Genomic DNA, 17,653 nt, shown 5'->3' on the forward strand with positions numbered 1-17,653 from the left:
GACTAGAGGGAAGGCAGCTAGTCATCACCACCCACCGCCAACTCTTGGGCTACTCTTTTACCAACGAATAATGGGATTGACCGTCACATAGTAACGCCCCGAGCATGTTTGGTCTGACGGGGATTCGAACCCGCGACCCGCAGATTGCGAGTCGAGTGTCCTAACCACCTGGCCATGCCGGGCCTCGAGAATAAGAAGAGTAAAATGCTCAGTGGGAACAGAGCTATTTGGCGAAAAGCCTCAAAGTGCTACCATGCATTCACGTGTATTTACAAGCTTCCCTTGATGAATCAAATTAATATTGTAGCTAAATATAGGCGTAGGTTAAATTACATATATATTTTTTTGTTTTTCATTTCGAATTTATTTCAGGAAACATACAAACTCTTTACTTTTTAATCTTGTGACACTTTTCTTTAACCTTAGCTAATTTTATGAAGAAAAATTACGTTTCGGATAAAGTCTCAATTAAATGTTCTATTTTAAGATCTCCTTCTAGAATAAATAATTAAGTAATATCGGATTGACACTTGTGCTGTAATGTATAATGTCCACGTGTCCGGAGAGTTTGCATCTGTAAATAATAATAATACTGATGGAACATTTTTTTGTTTGATTAAACCCAAAACTGTGGTTGGTCCTTATATAGGGGTATTACGAAGGATACGATTCCAAAATCAACGCAGGAATTCGTACAGCATTTCAGAATGCAGCTTTTCGTTTTGGGCACAGTCTTCTTCCCGATGCCACCGACCGCTACAACAAGTTTCACGATAAACTCGGTAGGTGGCTGTATATTATGTTTTTATTTGTTATTTGTAAGCAAACGTATCTTCTTTCTGGGCACAACATCAATTTGCAAAAAAAACTAGGTAAGTATTGCTACTGCTCTTTTAGTTTTTCTTTACATTAAGACTCGTTTTTCCTTTATACGTATTTCTCTAGAGATTTCGTTTGTAGTAAGTACATATAGATTTAAAATGAAAAGGTGGATGGGAAAATATACTTAGCATTATGCTAACAACTATTACAAAAAACATTTCTTTATCTTCAGAATCTGTTCGTCTGGCGAAACAATTGCGACAACCCTACGATCTCTACAAACCAGGAATCATTGACAGCTTCATCATGGGATTGGTCAACCAAGAATCTAACAGAATGGATCCCGAAGTTACCACAGAGGTAACAAAACATCATGACTCAAGCTCAGCACATTCTCGACAGCAATTTAATTTTACGGTTAAAAGCTTATAACCAATAATTTTTAAACGTGAAAAGGAAATCAGGTTATGAACATAGTTGTGTATATATTTTATACACTTGCTATCATTATGGCAAAAATGCATGCAAAAGAAGAAAGAAGCATTTGTTTTTTCTTTGTATTTTGTAAGACTTTAATAATGTCACGTTTGTATTTGGGTAAAACTTAGTATAGTACTCATTATCAGGAAGTTTTTAACATAAAGATTTTAACAGAAAGTAAATAATACAGTAATTAATTATTCCTATATAAAGGACATTGTGATTCACATCTGAATGCGCTACGTTGCTTGTTCCTTTGATTGCCAACTGCATTTTTTAAAATTCGATATAAAAGAATTCAAATTTTTCTTAGCCTACCATTACTAGACGTATTACAATGTTTGTTTCCCAGGTAACCAACCACCTGTTTGAAAAGCCAGGCGAGAGATTTGGCATGGATTTGGCGGCACTCAACATTCAACGTGGACGGGAACATGGTATACCTGGTTACAATTACTACAGGGGTTACTGCGGTCTGCCAAAAGCACGCAACTTTTACGATTTAATTGGCGTTATGCCGAACAAAACTGTTCATCGATATTCCCAAATTTACAAGTAAGATTTTAATTTCAATTAATACTCAAAATATAATCTAAGTATATTTAGTTGCATTTAAATACGAATGTGGAAACGGGTTAAGTAAAAGAAAGAAAGAAGAATGATAACTGTTTTGGGTAAAAACTATTATATATATGGAATACGGAAATTTTCATGTCACTGTATATAATCCTACAGAGGCATAAGCTCTCATTTAAATTATTTTATCTTTAACCTTTCGCTCTTCTTTATTGTTCCTGTTCCAAAGATGTGTCGCCAATTTTCAAATAAATTTAATGTCCAAAAACATTGTTACATTTCTTCATATTTCCATAATGAATAACAGTTGTTTTGTGATATTCCTTTCGTGTAATTTTTTGTTATCTCAAGCGTTGTGTCAGTTTCCAGTTGTTAAATGCTTGTGCGTTTGTTTAAATTTGATAATTAATTCTGATTGGTCTTTCCAAAGAAGTTCAATTTAACATGTGTCAGATCATCCACGAAGGTCAATTGAAGATCTTGTCACTCACGCCACCTATTGAGTTTTTATCTAAATATAAATAGCTTTCTTTATTATGTTTTCTAACAAAGCCTTGATAATATTGACTTACGGCATTAAGAAGCTTTACGAATATTTATAATGCCAGTTATTTTAAGTGTGTATAAGTTAATAACAGTTGCCAATACTACCACAGGAGCGTTGATGATATCGACTTATGGAGTGCTGGTATTTCTGAGTATCCTTTGCCAAATGCCGTCGTTGGTCCAACATTCGCTTGTCTCATTGCTGAACAGTTTGCCAGTATAAGGCGTGGAGATCGCTTCTGGTATGAAAACTCGGGCTGGCCCTCATCTTTCTCACCTGGTGAGTAATAATCTCGTGCTCCACTAACAAATACGTAGATAAATACATAGTTTTCAACTTACGTATCGAAATTCTGCTGTACTTCGATTTGGAATACTAATTTCTAGAAAATACTTTGTTTTTCCTATTTCTATTAAGCTTAATGTTTCGGGATATCCTTCTGTGAGCCGTTTTGTTATTAGTAATGTAACAGTTCCCAAAGTATATATATATATGTGTGTGTGTGTGTGTGTGCGCGCGCGCGCGTGTGTGTTTGTATGTTTGTTTTTAAATTTGCACAAAGCTACACAAGGGCAATCTGGGCTAGTCGTCCCAATTTAGCAGTAATAGACTAAAGGAAAGGTACTTAGTCAGCACTATCCACCACCAACTTTTAGACTACTCTTTTACCAACGAATAGTGGGATTCACCGTCACATTATAACGCCTCCACAGCTGAAAGGGCGAGCATGTTCGGTGACGGGGATTCAAACCCGCGACCTTCAGATTGCGAGTCGAGCGCCTTAACCTTCAGGCCATTCTAGGCCGTGTGTCTATGTATTGCATATGTATTTCAAAAATATCTATATCACTTCGACTCATTTCCGGACTGCCAAGATGAAAAGGCTCCAAATTGTGTTATTATAAATAATAATAATAAACTCTTATATATTTGAACCAAATTGTGTTATTATAAATAATAATAATAAACTCTTATATATTTGAACCAAATTGTGTTATTATAAATAATAATAATAAACTCTTATATATTTGAACCAAAATTGTGTTATTATAAATAATAATAATAAACTCTTATATATTTGAACCAAAATTTAAATTTTAGCTATATTTGTCTTGGTGTTTTTCTAATAAAAATATTTCTTGTTAAATTTTTATTTTACTGTTTTTACAATAATGAACTCAAAAATGCATTGATGTTCTTGCACTAGAGATTATGAACACTAACTATTCTGTGTAGAATGAACGTGGTTAACATTTGTATAACTTTAACGCTGCTTTTTGTTGATTTTATGGTTTTTAATAAATCGCATAAATATACATACAGTCAGCCAAGAGGATCCAAAGAGTTGGCAGTGGATGTTGTTAGCTAGCAGTTTTCCCTCTACGATCTGTCAGTTTAAAAGCAGAGTCGACTATGAACAAATACCCCTTATGTATAGCTTTGCGCAAAAAATCTAAACAAAATTCGTTTTATTTTAACAAGGAAAAAAAACGAATAAGTAAACTTTGGGCCAGCGAAAAGCATAATTAATATATAAGAATCCCACCAAAATCGTGGGAAAACTTTTGTCATTGTGCGTAATTTTTATTAAAGCTAAACGTTATCTAATCATAATACTAGGATTAGAGATTGTTACTGATTTCTGAATATTTTAGAACAACTGCAGGAGATAAAAAATGTGATGTTGTGTCGGGTCATGTGTGACAATGCTGATGAAATGGAAACAATTCAGATTAACGCCATGTTGATTCCTCATCAAACAGAGTAAGTTTACTTTTCAGATTTCCTAGGTGATGAAATTATATATTTTGAATTATTCCTCATTAAGCACATATTTTTTTTTCATTTGAAATCTTCTAATAGCTCTTTTAAACCCCTCAACAAATAGAGTAAGTTTATCTTTTAAAGCCTTTAACAGTTAAAGTAATTTAACAATTTCCTTACAAGATAAAGGTAAGTACGAGTTTTGAATCAAGACACACGGTAGTGTGTCTTGCAACCGAAAAACAACCTGCAGGACATACTATGTGTTATTAGCAGGAGTGATATTTTAGCGATTTTTCCGCCTTCTATAGCTGGGACTGTGGTAATCCAAACTATCACATATTTTCAGTGGATGTGCTCTACTGGACTATTACTTCACATACCAAATTTCAAGGCAATCCATTAAGAAATACCAATTTTGATTGAGTTTATTCCTGTTTTTTTTTCTTTCCACCAAAAGTACAGAAACTTTATTTAATAGAAAAACATATTTAATTTTTATGGATTTTTTTTTCAAATTTGGTACACTGATATATCATTACAACCTACAATTAGCAGTCTCATTTGGTGTAATTATAAGTCACGTGTACAAAATTATTCAACATTTTTGCGCACGCCTACGCAAACAGTCACGTGAGCTATCAGTCTAACGTTCTTACTACAGCTTCACATAAGAATAAAAGTTTTTGTCATTTGAATTAAAGACGGTTGATTTAGAGCAGCAAAACTATAAGTGAAAGGAGGTGCAGATACATAAGTATCGATTAGGCCAAGCAAACTAGATTAGCAGTTTCTAGCTCAAGTTTTCAAAAGAATCATACAGGTGAACGTTTATTATTGATTATTCATTGCCTACTTTTCAGCACAAATTTACTAAATGTTATGAAATTATCCTAAATAAAGAGCGTTTAGCGTCACGTGATATTAGCTTAAGCAATTACCATAAATAATAATTCTTAATACGGCTGTACCGATTGCGGGGGGGGGGGGTGATGACAAGAAACTGTTAATCTAAATTCCACGGCGTTAGTAGAAAGGAAGCTATTAACCAAAGTTCTTGGGGCATGATGGTGGGTAAAACAAAATACGCGGCCTAGCTAACTAATGGATGAATATTTGCTGTAAAATTCTTATCAATTCTTTAAGTGTAGCTACCACTTTGGCCGTCAATTGTGATTTCATTCCCTTAAGTCGCACGCTCAATCCTTTTTTGGCCGCACCTTTTTCACACCTAAGGTGTTTTTGATTAGATTCCTCATAAGAAGAATTAAATTTATCTTTTGAATCTCTCAACAGATAGAGTAAGTTGATAACAGAAAGAATAACCTGAGCTTTTAGAATCTTCATCACAGTAAGTCAATCTGTTAAATTATTTATCAAGACAACAAGTTTATTTGTTAATCTCATCAACATGGGAGATAGGCTTATTTATTGAATTCCTCATCAAGCAGAATAAGTTGAAATTTTGGAAACCCCAATCAGCAAATGTGGATTTATTTGGTGAACTCATCGTAATAAAAGGTAAGATAATTTACCGAATTCTTCATTAAACAGAGTAACTTAATCTATTGAATCCGCATCAGGCAGTATAGGTATCTTGTTCTGATCTTAAGTTAATTTATTTGTTGAACTCATCATCAAGTAAGGTAAACTGAATTACTGAATTCCTCATCGGACAGACTAACTTAACTGTTGAATTCGTTAACAAGCAGTGCGATTTTATTTACGAATAAACATTATTGGTTAGTCCATGCGTTATAGTATATATTAATATCTCAAACAGTAGCACAGGTCTTTACCATTCAATCGTAAACGATATAGACATATTAAGTTTAAAAATTTATGAAAATTATTGGTATTAGCTGTTTTGCCCATGTTTTTAGTCTGTATAGTGGTGGACATGGCCTAGTGGTTATCAAGCTCGAATTATGAATCGAGAGACTATGATTTTCGTTCTGTTGCCAAAAAAAATGGCCAGGTGGTTAGGGCGCTCGACTCACAATCTGAGGGTTGCGGGTTCGAATCCCCATCCCCCCAAACATGCTCGCCCTTTCAGCCGTGGGGGCGTTATATGTGATGGTCAATTCCACTATTCGTTGGTAAAAGAGTAGTCCAAGAGTTGGAGGTGGGTGGTGATGACTAGCTGCCTTCCCTCTAGTCTTACATTGCTAAATTAGGAACGGCTAGCACAGATAGCCTTCGTGTAGCTTTGCGCGAAATTCAAAACAAACCAAACCGTTGCCAAAAAGGAAAAAATCTTACTATTCACTTTGGGACTATAGTTGCACTATAAGAGTGATGTTTGGCGGTGAATACTGTTGACTAGCCGCCTTCCCTTTTCTAGCTTTATGTAAATATCCTAAAATCAAATAAACAGGCCTTTGGGTGCACACTGATATTTCATCTCATATTGTAGTGACAGAGGATTATATGCTTAATGTTTTTGCGTTATGTTAAAACAGCAAATTTAGATTGCATGCTATTTTTATGAAATACTAGCGTATAACCCGTCAAAAAGGACGGGGTAAGTACTACCACCCCCACCCCATAGTATACTCTAACCTCACATTTAATAGCAAACCGAAATAAATAAATTTTGCGAAATCAACCTTGACCAACAAAGAAGCAGAAATGCGCAGTCGTGGCAGTCAAACGTCGGTAAATTCCTTTGTGAGGCAATCAAGATTAAGGTCATTCAAGAAATGAATTAGTGGCGTATTCATAGAATAACTATTGGTAAAGATCGGTTAGATTAACAACTTCTAATATATAGAAAACCAATGCGTTTTGATAACATTACGTTCCAAGAATAGCTTTTATATCATGTTGCTTAGCAACAAAAGTATACCCTAATATTGTTGTTAGTCTATGTACTGAAAGTATAAAATGAAATGTGTAGACAACAAGACTAGAAAAATATTTGCTGATTTCTTAATTTAGTCTCCGTTGATTAAAGATGTTTTTTTTTATTAAAAACGTTGGTAACATAACAGAAAATAGCTTAATTCGGAAACGATATATGTTTTTGCTTTCATGATAAATGTTATGCACTTGGCTCTAGACTAGGTTATCCCACACTACGTCATCACTCTAGGTTTATCATACCAACATTCACTGCACTTATAAGGTTTCACTGCACCCACCTCCCCTTGCACCCCCGTCACTAAAATCGCAATGGACACACAGTAATCGAACTATTCAATCAGGATAAATACATTTGAGCTTTTATAATTTCTATTTCGAAAAATCAAGCGTGACGTGACATACAGGGGCTTTTTATATAGGTTAGATGGCATAACGTGCACTGAACCAGTTTTTAAACTTTACAGGTTGGAAATTTCTCAAAAGCTGTACTACTTTTTGCTTCGACAACTTTAGATTTTTGAGAGAAAAAATCTTTAAGTAAGGTTAAATTTCCTATATATTGTATAGAAGGACACAGAAATTTCCCCATGTAACATAGGATTTTCAATTTGCATTTCCCTATTTAAACATAGTTCTCTTAATTGATGCTAACAACATTGGACTTTCTACCCATCTTTTATCGTATCATAGCTGGTGATAAAGTTTTAATAGCATTACGTTTTCAATTATCAGAATTAAACATAAATTTATATATTTCTATTTTGCTAGTCCTTGAGTGATTTTTCTTCCTCTCTCTTTTCAGAAATTCGCGTGTTGAATGTCATGGTAATGCCATTCCCCGTATGGATCTAACAAAATGGGCAGATGTCAATCACTACAAAAAATAAGAAGACATAATAATTACAATATTATGGCCAATACTTATTTTACCCTCGTTCTTAAAGTACTATTTTATACAATAATTTGATTAATATATTCTATAATTCTGAATATATGAAACAAAAAACGTAATTAATTTTTTTTAAATACCTTAGTAGCAAATAGATGTATTTTATATCGATGGTTCTTGAGGTTTTGAAAAAAAAAGTTTATAAGACCCATTTTTTCTGTTATTTTATGAAATCGAGGTTCCCGTATACTTTAGTTCTAACTGAAAGTTAGTGGATGGCTTTTATTAAGCTTGATAACCTGCAACAAGAACCTGGATTAACCTAAAGCTTCTGCCATGAAATGAAAAACACAAAAAGAAATTCCTTTATATATTTTAGAATATTTAATCATTCTTTTTGTTGAGAATTTTCCTTGAGACTTTGTGCGTCATAAAAATGTCCAAGTGTTAAAATATCATTCGAAATATAAGCGTATCTATATTTAAAAAAGTCGAAGCGACGGGTAATATTTGCGAAAAATGTTATTTTATTATTTTAAACCACAGTTGTATGTTACTAATTGTTAACCACATATTCAAACCATGATTTGAAATGTAACTCGGTTAACTTATTCTGTTTCTACCGTAGAAATATAACAATCAATGCTTACGGAATTAAAATAATAAACGACTTTTAATCGCGATTTTTTTAAATGTCAGCTAGCGCCCCAAAAGTTTACAACGGGTGGAAAGTTGTATATTTTAAAACAATATCTATCAACGAAACTGCTTTCGCTGTTTCTTGCTGTCCAAGATATTGAGAATTAAAAGTTTAAGTGCTCAAAATTTGTATTTTTACCGGTTATAATTAAAAATGAAAAGTAGTTTTATTTTTATTTTTTTTTATGAGGCTGTACAGTAAATCCTGTAAATAATTGTATATTTTTCGTGTTCCACAGCCAAAAGTTCTGTAAGCATATGGCTTTGATAGCCAAGCCATAAATTAATAACACAAAGTTTTGTAAATAACATACGAATGTGTTTGATATAAATGTGGTGTGGACGTGCGAGTTTCAATGGTTAAGTTTTGGGGAATTTATACAGTTTCATTATATTACTTAACAGTCTATGAATTATTTACCACATAACGGGTGGATCAAGTCAAAAATTACCAAATTAATTTCCTCTAAGTAAAATAAACTAATCTTAGAGAAAGCCACCTCCTACATCTAACATACTACTTTAAGTGGTTAAAGTAATGAAAATGAAAACTATTAATCTCTTCAAAAACTACTTTAACACTCTATTGTACACTGTAACGTACAGGTAACAAATCTATCATTAATAGACATACAAATGATTCAATTTTGTGGTTTAATGTTCTTACTACCAGGTAACAGTCTAAATAAGCCATGGCATCATTTTTGTTGGTTCCTTAAGGTAATGCACAGACTTACAGCTTGCCAAAACATTTTTTTTTTCTTCCAATATAGACTTATTTAATAAGAATTTCAAAGAAAAAAGTTACACTGTACTTTTATAATGCTTGTAATAGAGGGTTAATAAAGTGTCAACATTTAAAAACACATGTAGCAACTAAAGTATGGATGTTGCGAGGGGAAAATATGTTTTTGTTCTGAAAAATTCATGTATTGTGTACATAAAATGACATTTATGTAGTATTTTTTATTATTCCATTAAAATATAACCCTTGAAAGTTAAAAATATTAGCTTTGGTTTGATGTTTTACCTGCACTTAAAAAAACAAAAAACATGGCATTTCAATTATATAGTCAACTGTTGTGTTCAAGAATAAGTAGCTTTGGTTCACAGACCTGATGTTCATGCAATGGAAATGAATAATTTTAGGGTATGTTTTATAGTTAAGCACAAAGCTACACAATGGGCTATCTATGCTTTGCCCACCACGGGTATCAAAAGTAGTTTTCTGCCATACCACCTATAAATATTCCAAACTACATTGCCATTCATCTTTTCCAAGGTTGCTGAAGACCAAATGGTTAACAATTGGCCACATCTCTGCCAGAGTAGCTACCTGACTGTGTAGCTAATTTTCAAGCAGCATTGATCATATTTCATTCTAGGCTTTTTATCTTCAGCCATTCTTCTGTGCAGCTTCATAAAACTCTTTTTAGGAAGAAAAAAGCTAATGAATCCTGAATTTTGCTTAAGCTGGACTGTCACACCTCTAGCTGTGAATCTGGGAACATCAAAGAACCTACTCCATTTCTAAACTATTGTCTCTGATGTCAGGAGAATGTATTAATCCTCCCATTACTTTTATGGATCCACATCTACTTCTAATAGTTCATCTAAATTCATAAATAGACTACCTTGTTTCTTCCATTCTGTAACCCTGACTGATATGATTTTCTCTCACAAAACCAGTTCTTACATTACATGTTGCACTGTACTAAATCAAGCAGTGGACTTCTCTGAACAAACACTTCTGATGAGTTTCCATAGTACTGTAGTATCTACATTAAGAGTGTCATAGTCCTTTTGAGCAATGACTGGGTGTAAGTCTTCCCAGACAATCCAGTCAAATACTTGAAAAATCACACTATAAAGCAAATATCTGATGTGTTTAATAAACCCCTTGTTTGAAAGGTTTCTACTGACAACAAAGTATCAATAAATTAAAGGTTTTGGACTTTTCAGGTACAGTTATGAGCACTCTTTTAATGGCTAAACTTTGAAATAAGAAAGACAAAGTGGTTCATTATATGACTTACAGACCAGTATTAGCTATGTATTGGTACCATAACGTGTTGCTTATGCATGTGTGTAGGAGCTATGCTAGTTACAAAATGGTCAGATCACAAAAGAAACTTGAATGAAGTATACAGTAAGAATATCCTGTAATGAAAATACACATTGAATGAACCACAAACACCAAACATGGGCATTATGGCACACTGTGGATTGGGTGTGCATACCATATTGCCATGGAATGTAAATGAAGCCTACCCATTATGTGGAGAAACCTGAATGGCTATCATAATGAAATGCAGGTGGACCATAGAGCATCCCCCCACTATGAAAGTTATATGAACTCATCCTATAGCAGTTGTTGCTCATGACAGTAGTACAAAAAAGTACAGCACAAATATAATGCCAAATGAAATGCCTCTGGCAGTGAAATTATTGGCAGAAAAAAAAAGTGTGAACTATATAACAAAAGGTGATCCAGTTGAGCCCTTGCCAACAACCTGGATAAGAAAGCAGACAAACATGCAACAGCTAGAAAGGTGTGAAGCAAGATGAGTCAGTGTAACCCTGGAAAATGTGTAACTGTTAGGAAATCACTCATGTAGGGAAGAAACCCTAAAAAATTTACAATATTTAGTATCAAAGGACTGGAAATTGTAAAAATGGTGCAGTGTGGGAGCCTAGTGGAGATTGGTGGTGCTTCAACTGTAGCAAATACACTTTATTCAAATGAAATTCATATTCCAGCAGGACAATGATCCCAAACATATGGTTGATATTATAAAACATTACTTGAAACAGAAGGAGAAGGATGGATGGACCTAGATCTAGTTGGTACAGTTGCTCAACTCACAATCTGCAGGTCAAAAGATCAAAACTTGGTGCCAAACATGCTCACCCTTTCATCCATGAAGGCATTATAATATGATAGTCCAACCCCCTATAAGTTGGTAAAAAGTTCACAGTGGGTACTGCCAACCAGTTGTCTTCCATGTGGTCAGTAATTAAAAATTAGGAACTGACAGATAGCCTTAGTAGCTTTGCTATGAACAAACAGGATGGAACCTTTAAATGTTTACTAACATGGTCATGTTCTAACATGAACATTAGTGAAGGTGGCTGGGGATACATGGAGGTTTAAAAGGTTAAACACTGCCCAATAAATTATGGGTAGTACTTCAGGATGTTTGGAAAAATATTCCATGGTAAGAGTTCTTACACTGATGCCATATGGCATGCTCTAGTATTGTACTATGGAAGTACAGTATATTAATGATGCTGTATAAACATTTCTTGTGCCATGCATCGGCTTTTTGTGTGTTTTTTTTACAGTTAAATCAGTTAAATAAAATACGCTGTGTTGTATGAGATTAAATGTTTTGTAGTTTAGACTTTCAAATGTTTTATTACTTTGTACTCTTTTAAAGCCAAATGCCTGAATTTTCATAAGTTCAAAAACAGAAATATGTACAAGCAATTCCTATATCTCCTAGGTAGTAAAGTTTCTTGGTACAAATGTGAAAGAGTACAGGTAATTCTTTACTGTCAAAAGTAATTTGTAATTGTTTTTTCTCATAAAAGTAGCCCTCCCCAGTGGCACAGTGGTATGTCTGCGGACTTACAACCCTATTAACCAGTTTACCTTCATCTAGTAGACAAATGTAAATAATGTGTTCTGCTGTCTTCTTTAAGCAATACTTGATAGTCAACTAGCACTGTATATGTAGGGCAAAGGAGTCATGAATAAGGTTAAAATGAATTTGGCATGACCTCCAATGTCATTTCACACTATACACACACCCAGTTCACACTATCAAGCATGTACAGCAAATGACATTAATAGGCTATGGATGAATGAGTACAGAATACTTGTTTGGTGAGTGGAATCTCTCAGTGTCAAACAGGTTAACCTTCAAATTCCAAATCTGAGCTATGGAAAATTTTGGCTATTTCCTGTTATGCACACAACTTTCACACAACAAAACCTTACAGTCATTAGTAAATATTTTATGTTGAGCTGTAAATGTTTGCTATTTGTGAAGCAGTTCATGAGTCTTTCCTGTATCACATACCTTGGATTATTGATAAGTTACTTAGCTGTCATGTATCAATATTTGGCTCATTGCCGATTTGTTTTTTGTCAGTATTCAGAGGAATATCAACACAGCAGTTTCCTCACATTTGCCAATTTATTTCTCAGAAATATCAAGTTTATTGTAAAAAATGTAACTCTCTTGATATTACTCACATATGTAGAAAAATTAGGAATTATACTAAATTACTAAATTATTCATCAAGACTTAATTATTCAAACTGCATCAAAAAATATTTGTTACATTCTTTCAAATGTACCTTCTATATTTTGTTTCTTTAAACTCAATACAAATTTATGTAAAAAATAATATTAACATATGAATTCAGAAGTACAACCCCTATTAAAAAAACCTGTTGGGATATGTTGCTTGGTAAGTTATTTAACTTGAATTTAATTAGCTCTGTAAATGCTCTATATAAATGGCAAGCAGTTGAGTAGAATATCTTTACAACAGAATAATGAACACAAAGCTAACCAATGATAAGCCTTTATTTACAAGTATTATACTATTTTCAATAAAAGTTTTCTTAAGTCAATGATCATTACATAGGAGGAGGAGACATCAATGACCTGTAGAGTCTAGGAATAGATACCAAATGCACATAGATAGGATGCACATAGTGGGAGTAAATACATTGGAAACATCAGAGGATAGCAAAACCACTCTATGAAAAGGATCCACACCTAGGCAAGATAGTCTATCTGTCATCAGTGCCTGAACCTTCTTAACATGATACATCAATAACTTAACATGATGGTTGTGTGGTCAAAATGAGAATTCCATCTCAGGGAAACAGAAGTTGTAGGAGAAAGTGCCTCTCTGTCAATTGAAGAAAAAAAAATAGGAGTGTCTGAATGGATCATAATAATCTGATACAGAAACCTATGGCAAGCCTGGAAGTAGTCACCAGCTCAAGGATGTAGGGACAGAGAAACCCTGCCCCTGTAGACCAAATGTCAAAAATGGATCAAGCATATAGAATTGCACCACACCAGAACAGAGGCAGTGGAAAGGTGTGATTGTAGGGCTGATTGGTGACAATAACAAAGCCAACACAAAGTGCTATGCTCACCACATATATAAGCAAAAGGAGCTCATAAACTGAATTCCAAACCCTGGATGGCTCCACACAGATGAAATTGTGAGTGAGGTTGTGGGAACAGGGACATCCAAGATCATGTGGATCAAGTGAGTCACCACTACAGCAAGAGGATGAAAATAAGACAAAGACAGCGTGTATCTCTTGAGATATCTACATTTAAAAGCTAGAAACCACAAAACAGAACATATATGGAGGCATCTAAGAGGAATGAGAGATTCAAGACAGTCCCCCTCCCCCCCTCCCCCCAAAAAAAGACACGTGCAAGTAATGGAGACATGAAAACCCTGGTATATAAAGAAGACTGAGCCTGAAATGAAAGACACACATAAATTAACAATAGAGGTTATGACTGAAATGGAGAACTGAACCAGCTATCCCAAATGAGATGAATCCTGAAGGAGAAGTGATACCAAAATAGAGGAAGTCACATTGGTTAGGATATATAAAGGCTAAACATCTATAGAATAGTGAAATAAGCCTCAAAAAGTAACCCATTAGACCAATAAAGATGGGGATGTAGCCAATTCAAAGGGAAGGACTGAGAATCAAATGTAGAACCATTGCAGATGAACCAAAGGAAGCAAAAAGAGGGCAGACAAATTGGAATATGAAGAAAGCATCTGAGACTCTGAATCAGTCATCTACCATCAGGGGGAGTATCCACTGGAGAGTGAGAAACTGCCCATCAGGAAATGACAAAAGATAAAAGTTGGGTCAAGTGGGACAGACTGATTGTTGGTTGAAAACCTCCAATCTTCATTGTAATGATAAAAAAGATAGGAGTAAAACCCCAGATTGAGGTTGAGGAATGGTCTGAAGGCATTTGAAACATGCAAGGTGGAGAGTAGAAAGACAAGAAAAACCCATGATAAAGTAGCTGATGAACTCTGTAGGTTATAGCAAGGAAAGTCCACCACTGAACAAAATGGATGAGTAGGACTGGAGCCAAGGGGTGGTTTCAGAAACGAATCACTTCCAAGACCAATGATGACCAGCCTACAAAGAAGACTGTGGATAGTAACAAGAGGGAAAATAACAGAAAAGGTAGCAACCCCACAAAGTTCTATACAATGAAAAACCTAATAGGTCCCCTTGGTCCCAAATCAAAGTTACAAGAGATGACCACTGAAGAGCAACATCAACTTATGATACCAACATATAAGAGTACTCAATAAACTACATCACAAAGAAAAGGTGCAAGATAAAAGTCCTGGAGAGGAGACTGTGGGAGGCAAATGTCAGAAAGTAGAACAACTTGACAAAGGACATCCAATAAATAAAGAAACCAGAGTAACTGGGACAAATGGAAGAAAATCGAGGGCAATGTGGAAAACAGAGATGTGCAAGTTGCTTTTTTGAGGCTGATATAGTCATGATGGAAAGCCTTTAAATTAAGATAAAGCATGCAAATGAACAAAGAAGCTGAGTAAGAGATGAAGACAAGTAAATAGACAGAATGAGAAAGAAAGAAAAAAAGAAGGTCCCTAAGCTGAAATAATCAGGTAAAAGTGGATCATGCAACAATGAAGTCCTAGAATCAGTGAAAAATAACTGGATAGTGAGAAAACAAAAGACACATTCCTGTGAACTCCAAGCAGCAACAGATGAACATGGAACTACCAAATCCACACTGGGAAAAGGGAACAAGAAGCAAAAGCAGGCATGGAAACAACAGTGGTGAAACACATGATGAGGTATGCTCAGCTTGTACAACAAGGTTGAGAATCCTGGATCAAAGATCATAATGGAACCAACCATATAATACACAATGGTGGTAACATAACTGATCATCAAAGTGTCTCCCTTTGCCACTGCAGTATTGGATGACTCCTGTGTAAGTTTTAAAAACCTCAGGAGATGTCAGAAACATGGGGACATGGATGTACAATCCAGTTAAACTGTTAAAAGTATCCAGGTATAGCAATGATGTGGACCTAATAATGGCTTTAAAGAGTACTGGGTGGTTTGGTTGTTTTGAATTTCATGCAAAGCTACACTGTGCTAGCCGTCCCTGATTTAGCAGTCATAGACTAGAAATAAGACAGCTAGTCAACACCACCCACCAACACCTTTTGAGCTACTCTTTTAGCATCAAATAGTGGGATTTGACATCACATTGTAATGCCTCCAGGACTCAAAGGAAGAGCATGTTTGGTGACAGGGATTTGAACCCACATCCCCAAATCATGAGTTGAGCACCCTAACCATCAGGCCATGCCAGTACTGAATGAAACTTCATGTCTGATTAAACAAAGAAAACAGATAATGTGATGCTTCCCCAAAAGAACAAGGTTGATTAAAAGAAAAAACTTTAAGTTTAAATATAGTATCATTCTTTCATACAATCACAAAAATCATGGAAAGAAAGACAACATAATGAATAGTAATGACAGGTTAAAACAATAAAAAGCAAGAATTCTGGTAAATCTTATGAAAAACACATCTGAAGACAAGCAGTGTTGAGGCAAAAAATGAGCCTTTGTTCACTTGCTAATGCTAATGGGGATTACTGCACATGGAGGACATGATGACTTCTTATTGGTGAAAGGCTACAGTCTAACGATGATTAGGTCATAGACTAGCACAATACACATTCACATGCATAGGAGTAAGAGCTCGGTTAGACGATTGTGACATGTGCAGAAATTTACATAGCAGCACACAAAGTAATAGCTCTTTGTGGTAGAGAGAGGTGAGTAGCATTTCTGATAAAGCATTAAGTGTCAGAGTCAGACTAATGTCATTTCAAAGACATATTTTGAGTATAAATACTTTTGAAACACATCTAATTTTTTTGTACAACAAACTTGTACATTTTACTGTAAACTTCCCAGTTTCATGTAGATACACATTGTAAGTTAAAAATTATAGTTAACATTCTCTCTCCAATATGGGGTCAGCACATTCAGTTAATGTAGCATAACGGAAAGTTTGTAAAAGACTTAGTATTTCACAGTTACTTGAATAAAAATAATAATAAAATTCTATACATATATTTGCAGCTTTGAAATCAGTAAACAAAAGTAAGTAAATAATCTCCACCACATATGCTGTGTGGATGAATCTTTATTACTTGAATGTTTCTCTAACATACAGAAATAAGATTAAAGGTCATGCCATTTTACTCTCCATATTATTATTATTATAATTTTTAAACACATTTTTGGTAACCAAAGACATACTTAATTTACTTAACCTAACTGACAGAGGTTTAAATTTACTTTGGGTTGAGCATTCTACAAGCATATAAAATAATCATGCATAGCAGATTCATCAGATACAGTAGTATTCTCATTTCTGGTAGGATTGAGAAAGCATTAATTACAAAGCTGATATTGGCAACAGAGTTAGCTGTATACTTTGTCTCTAATATATTGTCTACCAGAGTGCATAAGGATTAAACTTTAGTCACTTAATTTTATCAATGTTGTCCGAGTATTGACTATAAAAACATTAGTACATTTATAACTGTACCTTAAATTAAGACTTAAAGAACTAAAATGCACTCCAATACCTTCATAATGTTTAAAATATATAATTCTTGACTATTGATAAATACATACTTTCTTTTGTATATGTGAAACAAAGATGCAACAATCTTTGGTTTCCAAAACTAGTTTGTTACAGTTTTCCCTTTAAGCCTATTGATAAGTGTTCTAAATTATCCACCCATTTGTGCATAAGCTACCATTTCTTTCTTCTCAGCTAGTATTTGCCAAAATTGTTTCATAGCTTCATCTCAAAAAATAAATAGCATGGTCATATATATATATGAGCTTCAACTTAAAGTTTGTTGATAG

General features: G+C 34.3%; 1 protein-coding gene across 1 annotated transcript in view; it reads left to right on the forward strand.

The window, feature by feature from the left end:
* Window positions 1-9,830, forward strand: part of LOC106461824 (peroxidase-like) — a 45,850-nt gene extending 36,020 nt beyond the window's left edge. Inside the window, exons 12-17 of the mRNA XM_022388902.1 lie at window positions 650-782; window positions 1,055-1,182; window positions 1,655-1,857; window positions 2,535-2,704; window positions 4,081-4,189; window positions 7,857-9,830. Of these exons, the coding sequence (XP_022244610.1) occupies window positions 650-782; window positions 1,055-1,182; window positions 1,655-1,857; window positions 2,535-2,704; window positions 4,081-4,189; window positions 7,857-7,941 (828 nt within the window). The 3' untranslated portion in view covers window positions 7,942-9,830. The remainder of the gene's footprint in view (window positions 1-649; window positions 783-1,054; window positions 1,183-1,654; window positions 1,858-2,534; window positions 2,705-4,080; window positions 4,190-7,856) is intronic.
* The last annotated feature ends 7,823 nt before the right edge of the window (window positions 9,831-17,653 follow it).

Source organism: Limulus polyphemus, unplaced genomic scaffold, assembly GCF_000517525.1.
Source record: "Limulus polyphemus unplaced genomic scaffold, Limulus_polyphemus-2.1.2 Scaffold1039, whole genome shotgun sequence".
NCBI classification, from domain to species: domain Eukaryota; kingdom Metazoa; phylum Arthropoda; class Merostomata; order Xiphosura; family Limulidae; genus Limulus; species Limulus polyphemus.